This window comes from Stenella coeruleoalba (assembly GCF_951394435.1).
Source record: "Stenella coeruleoalba genome assembly, chromosome: 1".
In the NCBI taxonomy this organism is placed as follows: domain Eukaryota; kingdom Metazoa; phylum Chordata; class Mammalia; order Artiodactyla; family Delphinidae; genus Stenella; species Stenella coeruleoalba.
In genome coordinates, this window is record NC_137169.1 from 101,747,673 (window position 1) to 101,774,189 (window position 26,517).

Consider the following 26,517-nt stretch of genomic DNA (forward strand, 5'->3'; position numbering starts at 1 on the left):
AAAACATTAAAGTTCAGGAGCTCATCTGGTGTATTTGTGAGCATCTTTATCAGAGCTATGTTGAGTCTTGGGCACATCAGCAATTTAAGGTAACAGGAGAAAGACCAGATCTTCTCACCTAGCTCTGCATCCCCATTAAGGAGGTATAGGTTTCCCCTAAGGATATTCATCCCATAAACAGTGATCTCAAAGCTGAATTTTCAAATTTGAAATCTCCCATATTATCAGCTTTTCCAAGATTGTTCATACGGTCAAGAACTCATGGGAGCTCACATTACTTTAGTTCATAGATCACTTTAGTTCTAAAGCACTACTACAAACCTTAAACTTTAAAATTATAAATGATAGGACATATTTTTATTTACACTCATTTAACTGAAAACTTATTTATTTCTGCACAGCCCCATGCCAGTAAGGGAATTAGAAGTCGTGTTTTTAGCTATTCCCTGGATGAAGGGAAAAGGAAATGTGGGTCTCAGTTGACTGCACCAAGCTGTCATGCTTATATTTGGTGCCAGCTGGTCACCTGTTGGCAGGGCCAGAAGAGAGCCCCAGGACTAAATCCATCCTTACCTTCTATATCCAGCTTCAAATAAAACATCTCCATCAGCACATCTTCTCCCTGTGCAAACCACTTCACTGAACAGAAAACTTCTCTGCTTAAGTGATTTCTCATTATCAGCTTGTATTTTGACATCCAACAAACTAAAACTAAATTTTTAGTCTGAAGCAATAACTTTCCATTATATGTTATTTCAAGAAGCACCCATCTCCTTGCAACAGAGCATGTATGTATCTCATAAACACATACACAGCTGAAAAGAGCAATGACAAAAATAAAAACATAAACACAAAATGACTCAGGTATCTTTGATCAAATATCTTTATTATCAGTTATATTTATTTATTTTATGCCATAGACATTTTGCTCCTAAAATCTCATCTTCTTTCACTTACTTTAGTTCTTCATTTTATCCTCAATGGACCTGTTTCATGTCTTGACCATGGGAAGAAGATGCTGAGGAAAAGGCAAGCTGGTCACCAGGATGCTGTAAATGGCAATGACACATCATTAGGAACGCCGTCATATAACAGAACAGGCCGAGAATACATCATTAAGAACCCAGACAGAAGATCATCATCTTCCATCATCATCTGAAATTAAGAAGCACCTCCAAAGGAACTGTTTACTGCTTTGTCTGCAAAAAGTGCTCTGAACACTAAACCAAAGAGACAAAACATCCTTTAGTGGATTGTTGGAGCACTTAAGGAGGTGTAAATTGTAATTAGCCATATGTTAGACTTTCACAGCCCAATAAGAAAGAAGCCTGATGGTGCAAGATCTCTGTGGCCCAGTTTTTCAGGTCAAAAGCAGAATGGCTGTTGAGTAAGGAATAACCCACAAAGGAAAGCTACAGTGCTATTCCATTCTCTGGCTTCAAACACAACAGATGAGAAAGCCTTCAGCACGTGTTTGCGATTGCAGTCATGTCACTGAGTTATTAGGGAGGGAGGGCCCCTATTGAGCTAAAGTCCCAACCTTAAAATCGTGGATCTGGGGACATTTACTCTGTTTACAAAGGAATCAGAGTGTAAATGTGTTACAAAGATAATATTGTTCTATATTAATATTTCCAGATAAGAAAAAATGGTTCAGAGATGGGGCCTGTACCAGAGAGTGGAATCTGTTAGTAAAAACAAACAAAACAAAACAAAAACAAAAAACAACTCACAAACTTTTGAGAACTTGGTTTTAGTTACTGCTGTGCTAACTAATTATGTGGCTTGCAGTATGTCCCTGAATCATCTTAAACCTATTATCTAACCTCCCATAGCCTAAATTTAACATTTTTATAATGTGGGGGGGGGGTGGGCTCAGTGATTTCTAAAAAATGGCATTCAAAATGTGTGTGTGTATGAGTGCACCCTCTCCAGTACCCTCATTGTCCTGAGGAAAAACCATTAACTTCGGGCTTCCTGGTGGCGCAGTGGTTAAGAATCGGCCTGCCAATGCAGGGGACACAGGTTCGAGCCCTGGTCGGGGAAGATCCCACACGATGTGGAGCAACTGAGCCTATGCTCTAGAGCCCATGAGCCACAACTACTGAGCCTGCATGCCACAACTACTGAAGCCTGCATGCCTAGAGCCCGTGCTCGGCAACAAGAGAAGCCACTGCAATGAGAAGCTTGTGCACTGCAATGAAGAGTAGCCCCCGCTTGCCGCAACTAGAGAAAGCCCACACGCAGCAATGAAGACCCACTGCAACCAAAAATAAATAAATAAAATAAATTTTTTTTAAAAAAACATTAACTTCATTGGGTTTGCACAAGGTCCTGTGACAAAAAAAGGTGAAGGAAAATGAATGAAATACTGCCATTTGCAGCAACATGGATGGACCTATCATACTAAGAGAAGTCAGGCAGAGAAAGACAAATACCATATGATATTGCTTATACATGGAATCTAAAATACGACACAAATGAACTTATTTACAAAACAGAATAAGACTCACAGACATAGAAAACAAATATATGGTTACCAAAGTAGAAAAGGAGTTGGGGAGGGATACATTAGGAGTTTGGGATTAGCTGATACAAACTACTAAATATAAAATAGATAAACAACAATGACCTACTGTATAGCCCAGGGAACTATATTCAATATCTTGTAATAACCTATAGTAGAAAATAATCTGAAAAAGTATACATATATATATACATATATATGTAAAGCTAAATCATTTTGCTGTATACCTGAAACTAACATAAGATTGTAAATCAACTATAATTAAATTAAAAAATGTCTTTATTAGACAAAGGTGAAAGAAGAATCGCAGGCCTGGTAGGAGGGGCAACTAAAACTGAGACTATTCAAAATCTTGCACTGAAACAGATAATTGACAGGAGGATTTGATTTGCTGTTTGGCTGAGAATAAGATACTCTTCTCATTCATATGAAAACCGATGAAGATGAGTTTATATCATTTAAGATGCAATATGATCTTCAGGCTCAAATAGCTGGATGCCAGTAAATTAAGGATTAACTTGGTTCTGAAAATTCATGTGAATTTGTGCACTCATGTAACTTTCTACTAAGTGACTCTCACTACTATAGGGAGATAACAAGATCTGGCTAATTCTTCTTAAGGCAGATTAACATAGGGACAAGAGCCTTCAGACTGAAGAAGACATAATGGATACCATTCTTCTTTCTAATCTACTTAGCCACATCGTTATGTTTTAATTTGGAGCCTATTTCATGATCAGATAGTAGAGCAAGTGTGCAATTTCCAGAGTCGACAACTCCTCCTCCTCTTCCTCGCTCTCACCCCTACCACCCCATCCAGTACTGCAGCCAAGAAGAAAGTCTTCACTGGAAGGCAAGCGCCACTAGTGAGAGGAGAGGCTTTGCTGGTTTAACCCTGTATTCCTCACACCTAGAATAATATGCCCAGCACGCATTTGTTGAAAGAATTCTCATACATAACGATTTTCAGAATGGTTTCGGGATTGGTGACTTCTCCTTTTTGAGACTGAGTAGATCCAGTGGATCAAACTTGATTCTCTGAAATCTACTTTGGGTTCCTACTTTCTGAAGGCAATGTAAATTGCTGGTTTTAATTTAGAAAGCCCACTTGGGGTTAAGACTCTTGATATGCAGGTTATCATCATGTTTGCGCAATACTTAACCAACTCAAGTGGTTCAGGCAATTCCAATAGCACCCAGATTTTAATCCTGGGGAACTTCGGGGCATTTGGCAAATTTTTATCCATTCTACTGAATTATATAGCCTCAAATGATAGACGTCCATGAGTATGGCAAATTAGTCATTGCAGTCTGTATTCCCTAGTTGTAAAACTTCCCTGCATTAAGAAATAGCAGCAGCATAGTGGCAGTAACAGCAACAACCCTGACGTTTTCATTAAAGTTGGGCACTCAGGAATGAATCTGTTGAATTAAATGAATGTCCCATTCTCTAAGCTCAGTGCCTCTTGGGACAGCATGTAAAACTGGACTCTTAGCAAGCAAAACACTCTATGATCTAAATTCAAACATAAGTAATGGCTAATTTCCCTCATATTTCATCTCTTTCTGCTGTAACCTAAAAATAGAACTTTAGACCTAACTCTATTCATACTCTTTTATTGCTAAGGTTTGAGACATGGAAATGGCCAACTCCTCCATATCAGATTTAGATCTAATTTAGTATATGCTTTCACCCACTTACAGACGGTTTTTGAATGACAGTTGTTGGTTTGGAGGGCCAGAACACGGAGACACGTCCATCTCACCGCTAATTCCATTATCGTTTTGCTTTTCCTCCCTTTGTCTTCTTGCTCCTTCCTCCCAGACATCTGTCCTCAAAATCTGGCTTCCTTGTGATCTGGTCACTCCCATCACATTTGCTGTGTTTATATCAACTTAATGTTGACAGAGGTATTTGGACTTTGGCTGTCTTTATTAAGGCATGTTGCTGTAACATACTAACAAAGAGTTATCTCAGCATAAAGGTTTATGCAGAAGGAAAAATGTTCTTTAGATTTTTTAAAAAGACTAACTCTGGGTACATTTAGGCTGGTATACAACACTGATTTCCAAGGATTTGAAACAACACTTAACACACATGAATTCTGTTATCTTGCATACCGAATTTTAGTAGCCTTCCGGGACACCAAATTACCAGTGAAGCAAAAGGCCACACTGTGGTTAGGTGTGGAGGTTTTACAACAAAAGAAAGAAGATGACAATAATTGAGTATATTTGCTTCAAGGCTTTATGTAATTTACCAGATAAAGTTAACCTTTCTTCCTCTCATATCCCAACAAGTGTATATTTGATAGACACACTATTTTAAACATTATTTTAATTGTTTATTATTTAAAAAAACCCCAGATGTTCATTACTTCTGAGTTATTAAAAGAAATACAGGTACTATAAAATTATAGTAGGAAAGGACTTAAGAAAAAGAAAAATGAGTAAAGAATGGTCAGATGGGGAAAATATGCTCTCAAAATGGAACTCTTTGCTAAGAGCCACAGATGCAATACCTTGAGCCTCAGGAGAGCTTTAATTAGTCCTGCTCTTCCTTCAGCGCATGCTCAGAAGCTCTGGCACGGACTGTAAATGAGGGCAAGGAAATCCAGCAGGGGCCTGGGTGGGTTAAGGGGGGGAAGGGCAGGATCTTAAAGGGGCAACGACCATTTAAAAGAGCAATGCCTCTAGGCCCCACCATTCCTATCTCAGGTCCTTCAACCTACCACCACCAACCTACTCTACCTTCTGTGTTCCCTACCTCAGTTAACAGTACTACCTCTGGGCTTCCCTGGTGGTGCAGTGGTTAGGAATCCGCCTACCAAAGCAGGGGACACGGGTTCGAGCCCTGGGTCCGGGAAGATCCCACAAGCCGCAAAGCAACTCAGCCCATGCGCCACAATTACTGAGCCTGTGTTCTAGAGCCCAAGAGCCACAACTACGAAGCCCGTGTGACACAACTACTGAAGCCCACGTGCCTAGAGCCCATGGTCTGCAACAAGAGAAGCCGCCGCAATGAGAAGCCCGCACACCTCAACGAAGAGCAGCCCCCGCTCGCCGCAACTAGAGAAAGCCCGTGCACAGGCAACGAAGACCCAATGCAGCCAAAAATAAATAAATGAAATAAATAAATTTATATATATAAAAAATAGTACTACCTCCATTTTCCCAGTTGTTGAAGCCAGAAACAGGAATCATTGCTGATTTCTCTCTCGTATGCTTCTGCAAAATGAATCACTGTCAATTTTTGCAGATTTTACCTTAAATTTGACTTCACTTCTCAATCCCTATTACCACTGTCCTGGTTTAAGCTCTCAGACCCTCACTGGGTCCTGCCTGGGCCCTTACAACAGTGTCTCAACTGGTGTTACGTGCATTTTCCACTGCTGCCAAATCATCTTTTAAAAATCACAACGCTCAACCTGAAAAAACACTTCAGTGGTCCCCATCACCTGCAGGAAAAAGTTGAAGCTCCTTAGCACTGCATACCTGGACTCTATCAATCCACAGACCTCATTTCTGACACTCCCAGGGTTGTATTTTCTGTTCTCACGATAACCAACTGCTTTTAGGATATATGTTCCAACACAATGTGAATTAACACGGAATATGTAAAGTTTCTGACTCACTTAAAATACATAAACTTTTAGCGAGTAAGATGAAATAACCCAACTTCTACTTAACACTTCATTTATTTAGCTATATATCATAAAATATGGATGTATAATTTTTTCACTCTCATGCATCATAATATCAAAGGAAAATTTCAAAAGTTCAAAATATGACTCTCTTACCTATACAGAATGAACCCATGTCAATGATTTTATTTTTAATTGATGAAGGAAGCAGTAGGATGGTAAAGCTGGTTCTAAGAGCATTTGAAGAACTGGTTATTTCTAGGAAAAAAAAAAGATTGCTAGATTATATATAAAATGAATTAATGTTCTGCGGGGCAATGAAATAATAGATTATTATCTTTCCTATTAAACATAATCATTTACATCTCTACCAAAAAGAAAATCCACAAATTTACATGTAACTGCACAGTATCTAGACTCTAATTCATAGCAAATAGCCAGGTCAAACACTGGTAAATTTTCCTACTGAATTAAATAATTAAATAATCCTGGGGGTGGGCTTGTTGAATAATGCTTCATGATTACATTGAAAGGACATACAGTCCTCTTCTTGCTTTCTGATTATTTCCAAGTGCAGGACAATTTTCCTTAACAGTGAAAGTTTTTTGTTAAAACACTTCACATTAGTCTTGTTCATCAGTGTTTTGGCACCACAATAGTCACTTCTTGAGTCACCTAACAAAGCTTTTCAGAACATAACATTTTATGTCCTCCTGTGTTTTCTCCGATAAAGCATTCTGGAATCTCGTGTAGTTTGAAAAGAGAATAAATATATTAAGTAACTATCAACATTGTAGAACAGTGTACAGTTATGTGGATGTTAAAACGTTAACTACTAAAATAATAATAATGACAACAATAATAACAATAATAGTGCAATGTGTAGCTCCCAAAAATAGAAGAAAGAAGGACCATATAAAAATGGTTTTAAGACTTCAATAGATGGCCAGAAAGTAAAAAGAAAGAAGATGGTAAACATAAAACAAAAAATAGTGCAATGTGTAGCTCCCAAAAATAGAAGAAAGAAAGAAGGACCATATAAAAATGGCTTTAAGACTTCAATAGACGGCCAGGAAGTAAAAAGAAAGAAGATGATAAACATAAAACACAAAATAGTAGAAATGATTCTAAATATATTATTCACAATGAGTATAAGTGGGTTTAACTCACCTGTTAAAAGACAGAGACTACAAAATTGGATAGACAAATAAACCCTCCTTCCATAAACATGTCTAGAAGGTAACAAAGCTGAAAGGATGAAAACAAAGGGATTACAAGGAAAATAACAACAACAAAAAATTGACACAGCAATGTTAACATTAGACAAAATGAAAATTAAGACAAAAAGCATTAAGAGAAAAAAAGGTATTTTATCACGATAAAAGGAATGATACAATTGGTACTTTCATAAACTTTCACAAATAAAAAGAGAACTTGATAAAAACTCGAAAATGATAATCATTTTGTAAGATTTTGACACGTTTACTAAAATCTGATACATCCAGCAAAGTAAAATTTAGTAGTAATACAGACTACTTTGATAAAATTAACAAGGTTGATCTAATAGATAAAGAACCTTGCACCCAAACAAATGGAGAGTATTTTCAATACATTCAGTACACTTTTCTAAAATGACCACATACTAGGTCACAAGAAAATTCAATTTCCAAGATTTAATATCATCTATGTTCACAAAGCATTTAAATTAGTAATCAACAATAAAAAGATGGTTAAAAAATAGCAACAACCTTTAATTGAAAACTTAAAAAAAAAGAACAAATAGCTCCTTGGGTAGAGAGGACATTACAATGTCAGGGAATATTTAAAACTAAAGACAATGTAAGTACCACATGACAAAACTTGTGGAATAGAGCAAAGTAGTACCTAGAGAAATGCATAGTCTTATGTATAATTATTCTTATAAAAGGAAAATTGAAAGCAAAAAGCTAAACTTTCAAGTCATGTAGGCAGTAAAAGAATTACATACTAGCAAAAATAAGTAAAGAAAGAAAATAGTTCATATATTCCATAAAATAGAAAACAAAGACATAAAGAAAGAAAAATCACAAAATAAAAACTGGTTTCTTCAAAAAATAATAAAGTAGACAAGCTTCTGGCAAGACTGATAAGAATGGGACAATAAAAATGAATAATATTCAGAATAAAAAAATGGGGCCTAAATACAGCTAGAGCATGATTTAAAAAACCCCAAGAGAACAAGATGAACAAGTTTATTCCAAAAACAACAGAAAAACTAGATAAAATAGTAACACTTCTAGAAAAAAAACTAAAAGTAATTCAAGAACAAAAAGCCATAAAGGGCTTCCCTGGTGGTGCAGTGGTTGAGAGTCCGCCTGCCGATGCAGGGGATACGGGTTCGTGCCCCAGTCCGGGAGGATCCCACATGCCGCGGAGCGGCTAGGCCTGTGAGCCATGGACGCTGAGCCTGTGCGTCCGGAGCCTGTTGCTCTGCAGCGGGAGAGGCCACAACAGTGAGAGGCCCGCGTACCAAAAAAAAAAAAAAAAAAAAAAAAAAAATCCATAAAAATAAGTGACATAAATCTCTCTAGGTCTCTATCTCTGTAACAAAGAGGCTCCCCCTGCAAAACAAACCAAGTCCAGATGGTTTAAAGAAGAGTTTTTACTAAATACTTCCAACTCATTTTACTAAGCTACTATAATCTCACAGCCAAATCCAGACAAGAACAGTAACAAGAAAATTATAGACCTATCTCACTCTCTTAGACGTAAAAGGCTAGATAAAGCATTAACTGGTTACTTCTTCTGTTCAATATTGTATTGGGTGCCGTGGCCTCGACAATGGAATACTATGCAGCTGTTAAAATCAATCTAAGGAGGTGGAGAAATGAGGCTTAAGGCAAGTGACTAGCGTCCCTAGGTCCTGCTGCATATTTCTCCATTTCCAGCCCTTCAAACTGCTGTTTATCCTTCAAACACTTTGGCAGCCATCACGTCCTGTCCCATAAATTAATCTTTCATCTTTTGTATTTCCTTCGTACCTCATGGATATCTCTATAACCAAACGTATCTCACGGTTTTGCAAGAATTTGGTTGCCTGACCACATAGCTAGCACAGAGCAGGATGTAAAGAAATGTTGAACAGCACTCTTCTCCGAAGGATCTAGAACCCATTCCCACTTACCGCATTTAACTGATTTGTACAAAAGTACAGATTATGCTAGCAGTCACCCGGTCTCCCAACAGTCATCGCGTCCCCCGTCCCCGAAGCAGCGGCTGTGGCTTAGACGCCGCTGCCCTTCCCGTATTTCTCCATCAGAGAGGATGCCGACGGCCGAGCCCACTTCCCACTTCCTCTTTCCTCTCGCTTTAAGCGGCGCAGAAACCCATCCCTCTCAGAAAAAAATCTTTAACAGGAAGCCCAGAGGCCCTGGTACCTGGCATCCCGCCCCGGACCCGCAAGCCCGCGCGGGCCCCCGGCCCCCGACCCCCGACCCCCGACCCCGCCCGCGCAGACGCTACTCCCGCCGCCCCGCCCACGCTCCCACGCCGCGCCCGGCTCCTCGCTGGCTGGGCCGAGCCGGTGCCGGGCGCCGTGGAGCTCGCGCGCCGGGCCGGCCGGGGAGGGCCGCGCCGGAGCGGGGGCGGCGGGAGGGCGGGTCGGGGCCGGGCTCCCGCTGGCGGCTAGGCCGGGGCCGAGCGCGCGGCCGGCCATGGAGGTGGAGGAGGCGTTCCAGGCGGTAGGCGAGATGGGCATCTACCAGATGTACCTGTGCTTCCTGCTGGCGGTGTTGCTGCAGGTGAGTCCCTCGCCGCTCGTATGGCTCCCACGTCCCCGCTTCCTAGCCGCCCGGGGAGAGGCGTACCTCCCTCCCCACCCCCCAGCGCCCGGCCCGGATGCCGAGCCTCTGCAAACCCCGAGGTGTGGCGAGCCTCTCCCGCCTCCACCTTCACCCCGCGCGAGGGCGGCGCTGGGGTAGGCGCCGCGCGTTGGCCTGGGCCCCGGAAAGCCAAGGTCGCCGGCCGGCCTGTCAACCCAAGCCTCGGATCCTCGTCCCTTAGGCGCCATGCTTCTCTCACCTCGAGTGGGGAGGGACTGCGTGGGGGGGTACTTAAGCCAGCGAGCTGGTTAGTAAGAGATGAAAAATCCAGTTGTTACCTGGAATACGCTGTGAATAGGAAGGGAATTTTTAACCTGTGGCGCTGTCACTTTGGAATCTGGAACACAGAGAGGGAGGGCCCTGATCACCCGCTGACAGAAGGGCTGATTTAGAGGGCCTCCTTCAGCTGTGGTATCTACTTACCATCTTTTCCTGGATTTGAGGGGACTTCCTATCCAGGAGCTTTCAATGCATAGGGTTTCTTTCTTTCTGGTTTAAGTTCTGCTGGGTCATTCTGCCCAGAGTCCCCTTGGGTTGAGACTTTTTAAAGTCCATAGTGCCATCTACAACGTGTGGTGTAAAATGGAATCACTTCTTCATTGTACAGAATTCTCAGAGACTGCTTTTTTGGTTTTCTCCAGATTTTAACCATTTTGATTTATTTACAAAGGGATTGTTCGTAGAAAACAATTACTTTGAACAGTATACAGGACTGATGGAGACTGGCTATGTCACAGCATCAGACAGTACAGTCAGTATCTGCTGTATGGCTGGTCTCTGTAGACACCCGTTGCTGTCCTCGCTGAGGGTGCCTTGTGTCTTGAGTTAGTCCACTCCTCTGGCCCTTAGGAATCACACGTCTCTTCACTGAATCGGTGTCCATAAGCATAGTAATCAGCGCCACTTTGGGCTGGGGCGCTATAGCTGTTATCATAGGAATCATAACGCTGTTCCTTATAAGCAGTGCCATGTCCATCGTTATAGTCATAATCTCCACAGGTCTCTCGTGTTGGGGGCGGTGGTGGAGGTCTGTACCCAGTTGGGGGGACTCCTCTTGCTCTGAGGTGAGAAGTCCTCTTCCCCGACTCACTGGCCCTCGGGTGGAAAGGACTCCCCTGGCAGTCGGTGTCCCTCGCAGTACCCCGACTCCCACTGGCTGGGCAGTGACTCCTCCCCTTCCCCTGGTTATTGCTGGGGTTGGTACCCCTCTTGTACGCAAGGTAACAACTGGTACATCTGCATTTTCTGGACCACCATTCAAATAGGTTAATTCCTGGAGCTGTGCTTGCCTGATTTCATCATTATACTCAGGAATGAGGAACTTTTTGATTTCCTCCAGAGCATGTCCCATCCGGGCATAGGCTTCTGCTGGGGGGCGGGGCAAACACTTCATTCAGAACACGGAGATCATCACTGAGGTGGAAGTACCTTGCTTCTCCACTTTTCCTCAACTCTTCTTCTTTTGCCTTGTCTCTCATGGAGCCTTTTCCAAGGATGGACATTTTTGTCAAGGTTTCTTCTTGTAAACGCTTCACAGAATTGCCACGTGGCCCCAAAAGTTTTCCCACAAAGTTGAACTTAGGGAACTGTTTTACAGGAGTTAAAACTTTCTGTCCCAGCCTAAAAATGTAGGTTCCATATGCTCAAGGTCACTACAAATACACTTCGCCACGCAAGTTCCTCCTCCTTTGCCAGCTTAAATGGCCCATTTGATGTCAATTACTTCTTTTATTCTAAAGGCATTTTGTTCACAGATCCTTTATTAGTATGCCAGTCGGCCATTTTACTTATTCTTTCATTCAACGTATATTTAATGAGTGCCTACTGTGTGCTTATCAGGGGCTATAATGTCAGATAAATCAAAGCCCCTTTCCTGTGAAGTTTACATTCTAGTGGGGGTGGGATGAAGCAGGCAGGCAGTTAAATAATTACAATTAACATGTGATGATAGTTATTCTGAGGGAAGGACAGGGTGATCATGGGTATAAGCACCAGTCCACCAGTTGCTTAAACCTTGCATAAATCAGCTGCTCAACAGGAAGACTGGGAGGGTTGGAGGTGAGGGTTGACTAAGCGATTCTGTTTTCCATTAAAATGTTTGAAAGTTCAGTTGATTTCATAACCAGCCAGAAGAACCATTTAAATGATGCACTGACAGATGAAGTCAGTTCTTTCTCTAGCAAAACAAGTTCTCAGTTCACAAATATGTGATATTCTGAGGTTCCTTTAAGAGTGTTTTAGCTTTAAATGCACTTTCCTGTGGGGAAAAAGTATTTGTGCTAAATCACAAAAGAGTATTTAATGCAGAGAGAATAGAATTGTGATCATGATGTCTGACATTCATTTATATTTTCTCTTTGAGAAAATTCTTTTCCTATTCTAACCAAGAATTTCAGGAACATAACTCCCTCTCTGAGTAATCTCACCTACACTCTATCTCCTGTATCATTATGTTCTCACCTGCCTAGCCAGGTATCCACTGACCTTGAATAAGTTTGTCTTGAGTGGAGTGTGGCACTAAAAAGGCCACCGTTCTGGGTTCGGGACCTGTTAAATTTCCATCATTTACTTTTTGTTATGGTTGACCCAGTTGGTTAGACCCAGTTGGTACCAAAGAGGTCTAAGCCCATGACCATGACTGTTCACTGAACCCTGCCTGATGTGTGGTCAGTATTCACCATAGAAGAACTAGCTCTTAGAGTGTTGGGGATGAGTGACTGACTTTACTTGTAGGTGTGGGCTGAGGAGGTGCCCTGTAGCTGTGCGGATCCCAAAAGAGTATAGATGCCCAGGTCCAAGCAGAAGTGAATTCTTCACAGCTGTTACCCGTTTGTGAGGACTTAACTACCCCATTGAGATACATAATCCACATGGTCCTATGGTCACCCAAAGCTCTCCCCAAAGGCTGCTCTATCAAGTCTGTTGTTGGAGATGATTTAGACTAGGGGAGCTGGCCTGCAGAGTGCGAGTACTAGAGGGTCCCGTCACACAGTTGTAACACGATGCTTTCTTCATTCTTCTGGGGGTTGCTTCCTCTAACAGGAAGAAGTAAGAAGCCTTTTTCAGAGTTGGTTGGCTTGAATGGAAGGAGCTTGATGTTTGCTTTTTAAAACCAAAGCACTTGTCTACCAGTGTCCAGTGAGTGTACAGACCAATGGTATAGCAGCCCTGCCAGAGAGGGGGAGTCCTGCACATTGTAGATGGGACTGCCAGGGAGAGGGACCACCAGGGAGAGGGGACTGCCTCAGCAGGAGCCTTATCTACATCTGTGGTTTGGTGATGACCAACTCCAGCTGAGAAACACAAAACTAGAGGGACAGAGATGGAAACCGTACAGATTCTTTTGTTTTCTTCCTTCTAGGATCATTATTATTTTTAAAATGATGTTAACTCCCTTTACTTCAAACACATCCAAGTTCAAACTAAGAGGACAAGACCACATTACAAACCAACTGTAAAGGTCTTTAGGTTAACTTTTCTTGGATTATAGATATCATCAGGTAGCTCCTCAAACGTCTCAATATCGTTTCCTTTGCCTAGGAGACCTACCTTCACTTGCCTTGCAAACACAATCTTTGGAATCTCCATAGTGGTCAACTTTCAGATATGTACAGAATAAATGCAGATTTTGTCGATTTCTCGTCAGCATGATAAGATGCAAGTGACCTGATAATAGTGATACTTGGTTTTACAGTACCTAAGAAGAAAGCTAGAGGAGAAAAATTGCCTTCTGTAAAACTGGTTGTCCTATGGACAAGCAATAAGATTTATAATTTTGCAGTTAGAAAAAGTCTTACCCACTCAAATATACATGCCCTCCTTTGGGTAAGAGTTATTTGTGGTATTTAAATATGAATAATTCTATTTACTTTATTACCATTTCTATTTTCCAATTGTGATTCAAAGTTGACGCCATTATCACTATTTTGTGTTTGTGTTTGTGTGTGCTTATTTGCCAGACTGTTTGGAGGAAGGTTTGAATACAATTCTTTGTTTCTTGATCCGTTTAGACATAAAGTGGAAATGGATCCTACTTCCTTGCTCTAAGTCAGAGACTCCGGCTCCTTCGTTTTCCTCAGGATCATGAATCATATGCTGTGGTATAATTTACACAGAATTTAAAGCATCCATTAACCAACAGGAACATGTAACCTGTAATAAACATTCGTTTCACCAGCAGAATTGTGATGCTGCTGTGAATCTCAGCTTGAGATGCAGTACTCTGGTATTTCGGAATGCATTATTATTATGTAAACTCTTAATAAACCCAACCTTACTTTTCAGATCCTTGAACTACCAGTGCATTCATATCATCTACGCAATAAATATCTTTTAACGGTGTTTTAGAAAGTGGAATGACTGAGCAGGTATTTTGCAGAAGAGGGAACTATAATAGTCAACACATGAAAAGATGTTTACCTTCAGTGGTCATCTGGGACAGGCATATAAAAATGACTATGAAATATCATTTCACACTTATTAGAATAGCAAACATTAAATAGTCTAACAGTACAAGTGTGATGAAAATGAGTAGAAAGTACCCCATTTACAGAACAATTTGGCACTGTCTAGTAAAATTACAACCAGCATTGGACTCCTAGGTGTATGTACGACAGTATCCCTTGTGCATAAGCAGATATGTATAGGATGTTTTTTGCAGCACTGTTTGTAATGACAAAATTTAGTAACCACCTAAATGACTCTCAAAAAGGGACTGGGGACTTCCCTGGTGGTCAGGTGGTTAAGACTCTGCCTTCCAATGCAGGGGGTGCGAGTTTGATCCCTGGTCAGGGAGCTAAGATCCCACATGCCTCTCTGCCAAAAAACCAAAACGTAAAACAGAAGCAATATTGTAACAAATTCAATAAAGACTTTAGAAATGGTCCACATCAAAAAAAAAATCTTTAAAAAAAAAGGACTAGATAATTAAAATCTGACATAAATTTTATAGAATATAACAGTTAAAATGAACAAACTAGGTCTACACACAGCCACATGGATGAATCTCTTTTTTTAAAATAAATTTATATATTTATTATTTATTTTTGGCTGTGTTGGATCTTCGTTGCTGCACATGGGCTTTCTCTAGTTGCGGCGAGCGGGGGCTACTCTTCGTTGCGATGCGCGGGCTTCTCACTGCGGTGGCTCCTCTTGTTGTGGAGCACGGGCTCTAGGCACACAGGCTTCCTCAGTTGCAGCACACAGGCTCAGTAGTTGTGGCTCGCGGGCTCTAGAGCGCAGGCTCAGTAGTTATGGCACACGGGCTTAGTTGCTCTGTGGCATGTGGAATCTTCCCAGATCAGGGCCCGAATCCGTGTTCCCCGCACTGGCAGGCAGATTCTTGTAGATCAAGAGGAAGATACATCTCTACCCTCTTCCCAGGTATATCCTCTCACTTTGTTCTTGATTCTGTATTTCTCTATATCAGTTATTTCTGATCTTCTATCTTTCTGCATTTTCTGACCTCCCAAGGAGTGGCCCGCATGGTAGATTTAGGTGGTCTATGGAAATGTTATTAAATAACATTAACTCATAAAGTGAGAGGGTTATTCCCTTTTCAGTTCTTCTTTAATCCTTTTGTTTATCTAAGAAGAATGTCTCATTTGGTGCTAGTATTTCTCAAAACATTTGCAAATATTTCTGTTTTAACAAAGGGAATGAACCAGAATTAAGGAAAGTTCAGACTTTGGTGGAAAACATTACCTAGTTAGACTTGAATAACATTATTATGTTTTTATTGTACTTACTATTCATTTTCTTTTCAAACTTTTTAAAGTTATTAAGCATTTCAGATGAAATACATAGAATAATGTCACAGACACACATGTACCTACTTCTAGGTTTAACAAATGCTGACATTTTGCCATGTTTGTTTAAGGTTGTGTCAGCATAGTTCAACCAGAGAAACAGGAGGCAGAACTTCTAGGCTGGAGATGTATGTGTTTGTATATATATGTGTATCTGTATCTGTATATATGTACGTGATTATATATGTAATCAGCGAATAATTTATTATGAGGATTTGACCATATATAATTGTGGGAGCTAGTTCGGCAGTCCCTGTAAGGCTGTTTTCTCTGTGTCTGTTGTTGGAGCTTGAAGTCTGCAGGGAAGGCAGCCTGGAACACATCAGGATTGACTGGAATCTGTGTCATTCTCACTGCCTGCAACCTTGATGAAGCACATCTGTTTCATCATGGAACTAAACACACACTTGGCCCAGGAGTCAGAGCAGCCAAAGGAGGATCCCGGGGAGTGTAGATCAGTAGCAGGTCCAGCTGCTGTGTTGCAGCGACAAGGTGAGGCAGCAGAAACATGACGGTGGATGTGAGGCACAAAATCACTGGCCCCAAAACCTGCCCGAAAATCTCTCTTGTGCCCCACCTTAAATAAAAATGTGCCAGCTAACACTTAGTACTGTAGAAGAACATTGTATTTGTTTTAATTTTATTTATTTATTTATTTTTGGCTGCATTGGGTCTTCATTGCTGCGTGCGGGCTTTCTCTAGTTGCGGTGAGCCGGGGCTACTCTTCCTTGTGCGCGGGCTTCTCATTGCGGTGGATTTTCTTGTTGCAGAGCATGGGCTCCAGGCGAGCGTGGGCTTCAGTAGTTGTGGCGCATGGGCTCAGTAGTTGTGGCTCACAGGCTCTAGAGCGCAGGCTCAGTAGCTGTGGCTCACGGGCTTAGTTGCTCCGCAGCATGTGGGATCTTACCGGACCAGGGCTCGAACCCATGTCCCCTGCATTGACAGGCAGATTCCTAACCAGTGAGCCACCAGGGAAGCCCCAGAACATTGTATTTTTATAGTTCCGTCTGGCTGGTTATATTTGTATTGATATACAATTTTATTTCTCTGTAAATTTACAAGTTAAAAAATTTGAGTCCATTTAAAAGAAGGCCATTAAGTAAATAATAGAAAACAAATGGGCACGTAACACTCTTGCAGGGGGTACTCACATGACTGAAGTTTGGGAAAAGCTGAGCCTGTCCAGTAATACTTCTTCAAAGAACACTAAAAATAGGTTCTTTACTCTCATGACTCTGATCAGACTCTTTCTTTGGCCTAAGAATTCCTTCCTTGATTTTTGTTTTGATTAAACCCCTAGCAGTCTTTCACTGCCTAGCTCAGGTGTCACATTTGCAACCTTTTCCTTATTCCCCGAGTTGGAATTCACATCTGCTTTCTTTGTTGTCTCATTAACTTCATTTCTACTCTGGCTAATAGAGCATTTGTCCAAATCTGCCTTGTATTTATAGCTCTGGACATATTGTCCTCACTTGAATGTACGTGCCTAAGAAGGAAACAACTGTTTCTTACCCATCATTGTTATCACCTGAGGCTCAGAATACACTGTGTTGCAAAGTGTTGGCACTCACTAAAATTTTTTAAAAATTAAACTGAAATAACAGAAGGAAGGTGGTCAGGTGGTGGCATTCCCATTTTATTTGGGAGATTGAGAGGGAAACTGATGTGGGTCAAATAATGTGTCCAAGGTCTTAATTAGTGGTGGGAACCAAGATTAGGTCCCATAATTACTGGTTTTTAATCCATCATCATTTTCTTTGCCACACGCTTATGCAAGGAATTAGTTAACCAAATATATTATAGCCTGTTATGTACACAGTAGTGTGTTGGGTTTCTTGAAAGGACATAGAAGTAGAAATTAGGGTTTTCTTTTCTTCAGGAGATGGCAAATCATTAGAAGAGAAAAAATTATATCTATACTGTTAAATAATGATACAAAGTAATATTTCCCTAGTAAATAATACAGCCACTGAATGCTTTAGACATTAAGAAAGAGACATCAGCATGGTCTAGAGTGGTTTGTTGAAACTTCAGAAAGAGGGTTGAGCTTGAGCTGAACTTTGAAGCTTGGGTTAAGAGAGAAGTGGGTAGGCCGTTTCAGGTGGAGAAACATAACATTGGAGAAAGTATAGAAGAGGGAATAACCTAGACCCTTGTTACACGAAGTGTGGCCCAGACCATCAGCCTTGACCTCACCAGAGCTTGTTAGAAAAGCAGGATCTCAGGTCTCATCCCGGCCTGCAGAGTCACACTCTGAACGTTAAAATTGGGAGGCGCTGATAGATGCTATTTGGATGGTGCTATGCGATTTACTGTGTGATGTTGGCTAAAGAAAAATCCCTTTGACCTTCAGATTAGGTTAGTTAGATATGAATGAACTAGATAAAGATGTACTGCCAGTGTCCAGTCTTACTGGAAGAAAACGTGAAGTTTAGAAAGGTTTTGATTTGCTGGAAGTTTACTAGAGCTGGGATTCAGACTCAGGTGTACAGATCCCATATGCTTTTCACAGCACACAATGAAAAGTCCTGTTTGGGGAACTGAACAGGCTAGTACAGAAAGCCTGGATGCAGATAAGGTAGCCATCGGGTCATGTGGTAGATACCTGGGTGCTAGGACAGCTATCATTTATCCATTAGTATGTTTTGACCAGAAGAGTTTCACAAAGAATGTCTCAGGGAGACTGATCTGGTGGCATCATGTGGATAAATCAGAGTCAGGGAAGAAATGGGACTTAGAGGCATCTGTTATTCAGGGCGTAATTAAATTTTTTAAACACAAGAAATAGTATCAGTAAGTCACTCCACAGATATTTATTGAATACCCACTTTGTGCTGGGCCCTGGACATTGGGTGCTGCCTTCGTGATGTGGTCATACTCATGTAATGCTTTTGATTGAGTCAATTAGATAACTGAGTGATGACAACAATGAAATCATCTTTGATCCCTCCCCCCAACTTTTTCTCTGAAAAAAGCTCTGGCCCCAAAGTTAGGTGGCTCCCAGTCTCATCCTGGCTTTGCCATTAGTGTTTTACGTTCCCTTGAACGTTCATTTAATCGCTCTGTGGCTCATCTTTCCCACTTACAACATAAACATCATATTTACCATGACTTCACCAGTACAAGATATTGTGATGAGATAATTTATGGGAGACATTTTTGGTTTCCTGAGTATTATAAAGGCTTATAATGCTGTTAGTGTAAAATTACTTTTAAAGCATTCACTTTTGAAACTTTAAAAATTTCAATCCCCCAGTGCATCTTAGTCACTTTTCTAATTATAATTACATTGAAGGGGAAAAATCAGTCCTGCCATCTGTGGCACTCGTTCTCCTTCCCTGGAGGTAGCACTAGAGAAGATAATGATTTATTTGAGATGTTGGTGGTCCCACCCCGAAGGAGAATGGATGGTGGTTTCTCATTGTGGCTTTAAGACCCATCTGCTGATGGGTGCAATTCTCTAGACAAGGCTACGTAGTGAATGTGTGCACAGAGTCACAGCAGAGGGAAGAGAGGGAGAGTGTTTGTACTCTGGGGGAAGAAGCAAGATGAGAGCTCCGTGACATTGTCGCAGACGCAAACCGAGGAAAACCGCTCCATGTGCCTTGTATAGGTGGTGCATCCCCTGGACTAGCTAAGGGCTAAACCATCTTCGACTTCATAGGACCATGTGACCCATGTATGTGGCTCTGGTGTAAAGTACCTAACAGTAATCTGTATGCAGAGTTTAAGCATCTCCTCTTTTACCTAATCCTCATGATGTCCCTTTCACCTTTCATAGTTAGCATGTATTATAGATACCTGCCTACTCTCTCTTTTACCTTTAGCAAAACCAGGCATGGCCATTTGTGTCAAAGACAGAAAGGCTGACGCCATGTTATGGAGGCTGGCACAGCAAGGAAGAGCTGCATGTTTCCGACCCCTCTGGTGACACAAAGCCATGGCCCTGTGTATTCTGTGAGGTCCCTCTGTGTGTGTGTGTGTGTGTGTGTGTGTGTGTGTGCGTGCTCACATGGGGTGGGTAATGGAAACATTGTGAGGGGTAGGAAGAGAGCAGAGAAAGTGAGAAAGGAGGAAAGTGCTTCTTCAACCTACTGACTGCTAAGGATAATACTGATTAATACAGATAATACTGATTAGCTAGGTTTCACTGCTCCCTGCGTTATAAATAAGGGTATATATCAGCACCACCTCTTTGTGTTTTAACTTTTTTTCTGTACGTTGTAGTTTCTTCCAAGATTGGTAGCCTCCACAATGAAATACACCTCAGATTAGAGGACCCTTTGGAGCACTTCCTGTTTTACACACAACATTGCTTATTCTAGAATAATACAGATAAAAATAAGATGCATTAACATATTTTCACCAAGCACTTAGAATGGTATCTGGAATATAGTTAGCATTAGAGAAGTGTTTGCTGTTATTATTAGTATTCTGTTATGGTCATTCATTCATCCATGGACTTGTTGAATGTGTGATATCATCTATCTAGGCCCTGAGTTATTTGCTTTGGGAGCCTAAAGGTGAATCAGACACAGATCCTGCCCTCAGAGAGGGTAGATTTCAATAGAAAAAATAAGACAAGCAGATACGTATAGTGCAGTGAAGAAAATGATATGGGTTCTAAGAAAGGTCTAAATGGAACTTTTGGAGGTGAGCAGAAGCAGGAGAGGGCTTCTGGAGGGGTTGGAGGGAAGGCAAGGTGGTAGGAGGTGGCAAGGAGGAGGGGGCATCTGAGTTACATCTTGGAGGATGGGAAAGGTTCAGACATTCACAGCAGAAGAAAGTGCTTTGTAGGTGAAGTGAATGGTACGAACAAAAGCAGAAAAGAGCATGCTTAGAGAAAAAAATATAACTAGTTAGGTTTGCCAGATTGAAGGCTGTGCGTTTACTGGAACATGTGTTTTGCATCATCTCCTGAGTTCCCTTTTCCCCATTTTTTGTTTTTCATTTCTTTACCCATGAATTAAATTTCAGCAGATTGTAATCAGGAAGGGCAGTTACTAAAATGGATGCAAGTGGCTTTGTAATTATAGCTAAATGTGTAATCTACCTCTTCTTGTAATTATTAAGGTTTTCATTTTTGTAAGCTGATTGCCTCCTGTCCTGAAAACTTCCTTAATAGTATGCAAATAGGGGCCAGGAAGCAATATAAACCGAGAAACGTGTTTTCCTTTGCGTTTTACCGTAAATCACACACGCAGACTGACCTGTGGCAGCTTTGTGCATCTCCAGAGGCCCACAGTCATCCGACTCACAATAGATTGGGGCTGCCTTACAGCCTTGCAGCCTTGGCAGAGAGGGGAAAAATCACATCTTGGGTTTTACATTAGCTGTTATGACACACACAACGTCATGACTTCTTTTCTCTTTCCTTGTCAGTAATTCCATCATCTACTTGTGATAAATTACTCTTCTTTTGGTGCTTTAGCTTATCCCCTTAACAGCTGAACATGGCCCTCCAGAAGGGTGTGGAAGGGGCTGGGAGTTCCCTGACAGTGGAGATAATGCTGTGGGCAGGTCTCTCCATCCTTTCATGCAGCAGTCAACTCGTCCATCCAGTGGGAGTGTTACCACATGCTGTACCGAAATCACATGCTTTGTGTTTTTTAGACACTTACTCTGTTTAAAGCTATTTTAAGACATTAAGTTCTAAGTTAATAGTGATAATTTTTTTTAATTAAAAAATTTTTTTTGAATAGCGATTGCTTCAAATAAGATTGTCTCACTATGGAACAGACTATTTCTGTGTTTTCCTAATAAATTTTAAGCTTGAAACAATCATCCAAGGAGAGTTATATAAATGGATCTATAGCATTAAAACTCTGTACAGGGCTCAACACCTTGTAAACCCAATTGTGAATTGCCAGAAAGCCCAAAACAGTCAGTGACAAATGTCGTATGTGCTCAATAAATATTCCTTGAATGAATGAATGAAATAATTTTTTCTTTAGGGGGAAACTATGTTTAGACTAAACAATGATTACTACAGCTAAAGGTTATAAAGTGGGTACCTATCCCTGGGATTTTGAATTTTTTACATCTTATAAGTTGTATACTATACTTTAGTACCTACTCAAGTGCATATAATGCTTCCCTGATTATAATAGAGCATCTGTCCCCCCCGTGTATGTGCGTGCGTGTGTGTGTGTGTGTATACAAACACATACTTTTTTGGAAACATTTAACTATGCCACAACATGTTTTCTTGTTTAGATCGTGAATTCAAGACCAAGATACTCCTGGGCCCTGGTGACTGCTTATCTGAACTGAGGTGTAGTGGTCAGGAGAAAAGAGCTGGAATGTTAGTCTTCTAAATCAGAGCTAGTAATATCACCCCCTCCCCAGCTCCCTGCCACTGCGGAACCATTTATGTGCCGTGTCCTCAGCATCAGATGTATCTCAAATGTAGAAGAAAACCCTCGGAGGAAGTAGAAGGTGCTTTACAGATGGGATTGCTGATGGCTCCATTAGTAGTAGATCAGGAAGCTTCCTTCTGTTTTTTTCCTTTGTTTCTGAAGTGTCTCGTTTCTGTAGCTCCTACAGACATAAAAGTGAGACCTGCTCTTTCAAGGTTTGTGAGCTTACTAGTTGTGTTTCCTCTTTTCAGCTCTACGTGGCCACGGAGGCCATCCTCATTGCGCTGGTCGGGGCCACACCATCGTACCACTGGGACCTGGCGGAGCTCCTGCCGAACCAGAGCCACAGCAACCGGTCGGCTGGTGAGGACCAGGCGCTTGGGGCCTGGCTCCTGACGGCCAACGGCAGCGAGATGCACAAGCACGTGCACTTCAGCAGCAGTTTCACCTCCATCGCCTCCGAGGTAATGGCAGGAGCAGGGGACAGGCCCTTCTGACCACTGAATGAGCCCCCTGGAGCCATTGTTTGGTCTTGTTGTTTTAAATCTCAGCTCACCTTCCAATCACTTTCTAGTAAATTTGAGAGTTAAAGGAGAATATCCTAGGGAAATACATTGTTCTTCCTTCTTACTGCAAATGGGAGAAGCATGAGTCCTACCAAACTAGTTATAGATGAAGTAAGACATAAACTCCAGAAGAGCCCCATTTTGATTAGAGTATCCTTTTAAAAAGTGAATTAGGGCTTCCCTGGTGGCGCAGTGGTTGAGAGTCCGCCTGCCAATGCAGGGGACGCGGGTTCGTGCCCCGGTCCGGGAGGATCCCACATGCCGCGGAGCGGCTGGGCCCGTGAGCCATGGCCGCTGAGTCTGCGCGTCTGGAGCCTGTGCTCTGCAACGGGAGAGGCCACAGCAGTGAGAGGCACGCGTACCGCAAAAAAAAAAAAAAAAAAAAAGTGAATTAAAACTTTCATGTCTTTTTCTTTTTTTTTAAAATTAATTAATTATTTATTCATTAATTTTTGGCTGCGTTGGGTTTTCGTTGCTGCATGCGGGCTTTCTCTAGTTGCCGCAAGTGGGGGCTACTCTTCATTGTGGTGGCTTCTCTTGCTGTGGATCACGGGTTCTAGGTGTGCAGGCTTCAGTAGTTGTGGCATGCAGGCTCAGTAGTTGTGGCTCACGGGCTCTAGATTGCAGGCTCAGTAGTTGTGGCGCACGGGCTTATTTGCTCCGTGGTGTGTGGGATCTTCCCAGACCAGGGCTTGAACCTGTGTCCCCCGCATTAGCAGGCGGATTCTTAACCACTGGCCACCAGGGAAGTCCCCATGTCTTTTTCTTATATCCCCCAAAATTAACAAAGTAAAGAGAGGGAAATGTAATGGCTCATCTATAACATCCACAGTTGATGTTTAAGTCCAGTCCTGTGTGTAGACTGCATGGGGCACCTTGACTGTACAACATAAAATACAAATGGTACTGCCCAGTGTGGGCAGAAAGCCTTACCTTCAAGGGGACTTTCCTGGCCAAGAAGGTTCTGGTAAGGAGAGCACCGTCTGGGCCAGCGAGTTATATAAACTGAGGATAGATAGTTTGGTTAAGAGAAACCCTGGGATAAGAGGTGCAGGGCCCAAGCACAGCTGGAAAGCACAGGTCCTGGTTGTTAAAGTGTTGAAATACTGTGTGTCCTTTGCCTGCTCTCCACAAGCTATCCATTTGCACACTGACACCCTAGCCCAGTGGCATTTTCATGACAATGATCCAGTCCTGTCATCCCTCACCCAAAAACCTCCAGTGGTTCTCCCACCACACCCAGAAAACAGTGAAACCCTACATGTTACATTCAAAGCCCTTCACCCTCCCCAGCTTGGTCCTGGGTGTACTTTCCAGACCCATTCTACACTTCTCTCTGCCTCCCCTGCTTCCCACTTGTGCCCTGAGCCCTCAGCCCATACCTGTTACCTGCGTCAGGATGGCCCCAAACACTCACCCTCGCCTCTGCCTGGTGAAATCCTAACCTACCCTCTACTGCTCACTTGACCATTACCTTCCCTGAGAAGTCTTTCCTGACCCACTCCCCAGAAGAAGTAAATACACTTTTGTTTCTGCTCCAGCAACAGTTTGTTTGCACTTATGTGACACACTGTAGTTTGTGGTTCAGCTCTATTTTTTTAAGTCCTTTGAGGTCAGGAATCATATTTTGGTCGTCTTTGTATTTCCATGGCTTTCTGGCCACCACCACAATAACTACCATCACAAGTATCACCACTACTCAGCTATAAAAATAATAAATAGCATTGTGGAATGATGACTATATGCCAGACATTGTAATATTTTACAGCCCTTATTTCATTTAATCCTCAAAATAATTTTATGAGGTAGGCACTATTTTCTGCATTTTATAGATGAAGAAATTGAGACTTCTTGAGGTCAGCTAATAAGGGCAGAGCTAGGAATTGAACCCAAATTTGTCTTAAGTCAGAAGCCTGTGCTCTTATTATTGTACTTTTTAGGGACCTATCCCATCTAAATTGGTATGCACATCTCTTAGTTCTTTTTTTTTTTTTTTTTTTTTTTTTTTTTGCGGTACGCGGGCCTCCCACTGCTGTGACCTCTCCCGTTGCAGAGCACAGGCTCCAGACGCGCAGGCTCAGCGGCCATGGCTCACGGGCCCAGCCGCTTCGCGGCATGTGGGATCCTCCCGGACCGGGGAACGAACCTGTGTCACCTGCATCGGCAGGCGGACTCTCAACCACTGCGCCACCAGGGAAGCCCTCTTAGTTCTTTTTGATAGCTTAACAAAAGCCAAAGAACTTTAAAAGTTATTTTATTTGGAAATAATTTCAAACTGACAGAAATTTCAAGAATAGTTCAAAGAATACCCTTATATCCTTTAGTTTCATCTGTTGGTAGTATTTTTCCTCACTGGTGTTACTGTTCTTCTCAATTTTTTAAAGCCATTTGAAAGTTGCACATACTGCTGTTTTTTTATACCCAAATACTTCAGTGTGTATTTCCTAAAAATAAGAACATTCTCTTACATAAACACAGTACAATTATCAACTTCAAGAAATTTAACATTGATGCTGCAGTTTTATCAGATCTACTATCCACACCCAGTTTTGCCACTTGACCCAGTAATGTCCTTGATAGCGGTGGTTTTCCCCTCTTGCATTGAATTCAGTTTAGGATCACACATTGCATATAGTTGTCATGGCTTTTTAGTATCTTTTCACCTTCAGCCTTTCTGTTTCTTTTATGATATTATACTTTTGAAGAATGTATAATCTCTCCCTTTTTAAAAATAACAGTGTTCTCCATTTTGGGTCTGTCTGATGATTCCTCATTCAGGTTATGCATCCACAGTCAGACTAGTACACAAGTAATGTTGTGTCCTTGGAGGGTCACACAGGAGACACACAATATTCATCTGCCCTTTTTGGGTGATGTTAATTTGACCATCCAGGTATTGCCTGATTTCTCCCCTGTATAGTTTTTTTTTTCTTTTCATTTCAAGAAATAAGTAATCTGTGTGGAGTCGAGTCACTTTAAGATTATGCTAAATTACTATTCCTTATCAGAAACCCCTCCCTCCAATTTAGCATCCTTTGATGATTTTTTCATAAACCAAGCTAGACTATGATGGTTACAAAATGATGAATTCTTAACTCTAGTGCTTCCTCTACATTTGCCAGTTGGGCTTTTTTATTTTAATTTAGGTATAATTGACATATAACATTATAGTAGTTTCAGTTGTACAACATAATGATTTGCTATTTCTATCACTGAAAAAATCACCATAACAAGTCTAGTTAACATTCCTCACCATACGTGGTTACAAAATTTTTTTTTCCTTCTGATGAGAACTTTTAAGATCTATTCTCTTTGGAACTTTCAGATGTGCAATACAGTATTAACTGTGGTCACCTTGCTGTACATAACATCCCTGTGACTTATTTATTTTATAACTGGAAGTTTGTACCTTTTGACCCCCTTCACTCATTTCAGCTACCCCCTCACCTCTTGCCTCTGGCAACTACAGTCTGTTCTTTATACGTCAGAGCTTGGGTTCATTTTTTGTTTTTTGTCTTTTTAGATTTTGCTGTAAGCAACAGCCCTCTCTTCTTCCTTGTCCATCTGTCTGCCTGTCTGTCTGTATCTCTTCCTCTTCATCTCCCTCTTCTTTTCTCTCTCTCTCTCTCTCTCTCCATCTCTCTATCTCTCTGTCATTAGTATGTACTAGTGGATTCCTAGTCTTTTCAATTATTTATAATTTATTACAGCTTTTAATTATTTTGGTGCTCAAATTATCCCCTATTTACCAGTG

General features: G+C 41.5%; 1 protein-coding gene, 1 long non-coding RNA gene and 1 pseudogene across 12 annotated transcripts in view; 1 reads left to right on the forward strand and 2 right to left on the reverse strand.

Annotated features, from left to right (window-relative positions):
• Window positions 1–26,517, forward strand: part of SLC22A15 (solute carrier family 22 member 15) — a 177,311-nt gene that overhangs the window by 51,185 nt on the left and 99,609 nt on the right. For 8 of the 9 annotated variants that reach the window (XR_013828315.1, XR_013828316.1, XR_013828317.1 and 5 more), the window contains exons 1-2: window positions 9,835–9,950; window positions 22,449–22,661. Coding sequence is in view for 5 of the 9 variants with exons in the window: in XM_079921421.1 (XP_079777547.1) it covers window positions 9,864–9,950; window positions 22,449–22,661 (300 nt within the window). In the remaining 4 variants the exon portion in view is untranslated. Of the gene's footprint in view, window positions 1–9,834; window positions 9,951–22,448; window positions 22,662–26,517 lie in introns of those variants that run through there. The other variant, XM_079921422.1, reaches the window with a different exon arrangement.
• LOC307186417 lies at window positions 914–9,454 on the reverse strand. 2 transcript variants are annotated; one of them, XR_013828319.1, is made up of 5 exons: window positions 9,335–9,454; window positions 7,342–7,419; window positions 6,328–6,429; window positions 5,692–5,755; window positions 914–1,049 (listed from the first exon to the last, which is right to left on the reverse strand). It is a non-coding gene; the product is annotated as an uncharacterized lncRNA (long non-coding RNA). The 2 variants fall into 2 exon arrangements; XR_013828320.1 differs by lacking the exon at window positions 914–1,049 and adding an exon at window positions 3,756–4,485.
• On the reverse strand, window positions 10,784–13,619 carry LOC307193699 (KH domain-containing, RNA-binding, signal transduction-associated protein 3-like; annotated as a pseudogene). Its single transcript has 2 exons — window positions 13,477–13,619; window positions 10,784–11,651 (listed from the first exon to the last, which is right to left on the reverse strand). The product of its transcript is annotated as a KH domain-containing, RNA-binding, signal transduction-associated protein 3-like (transcript).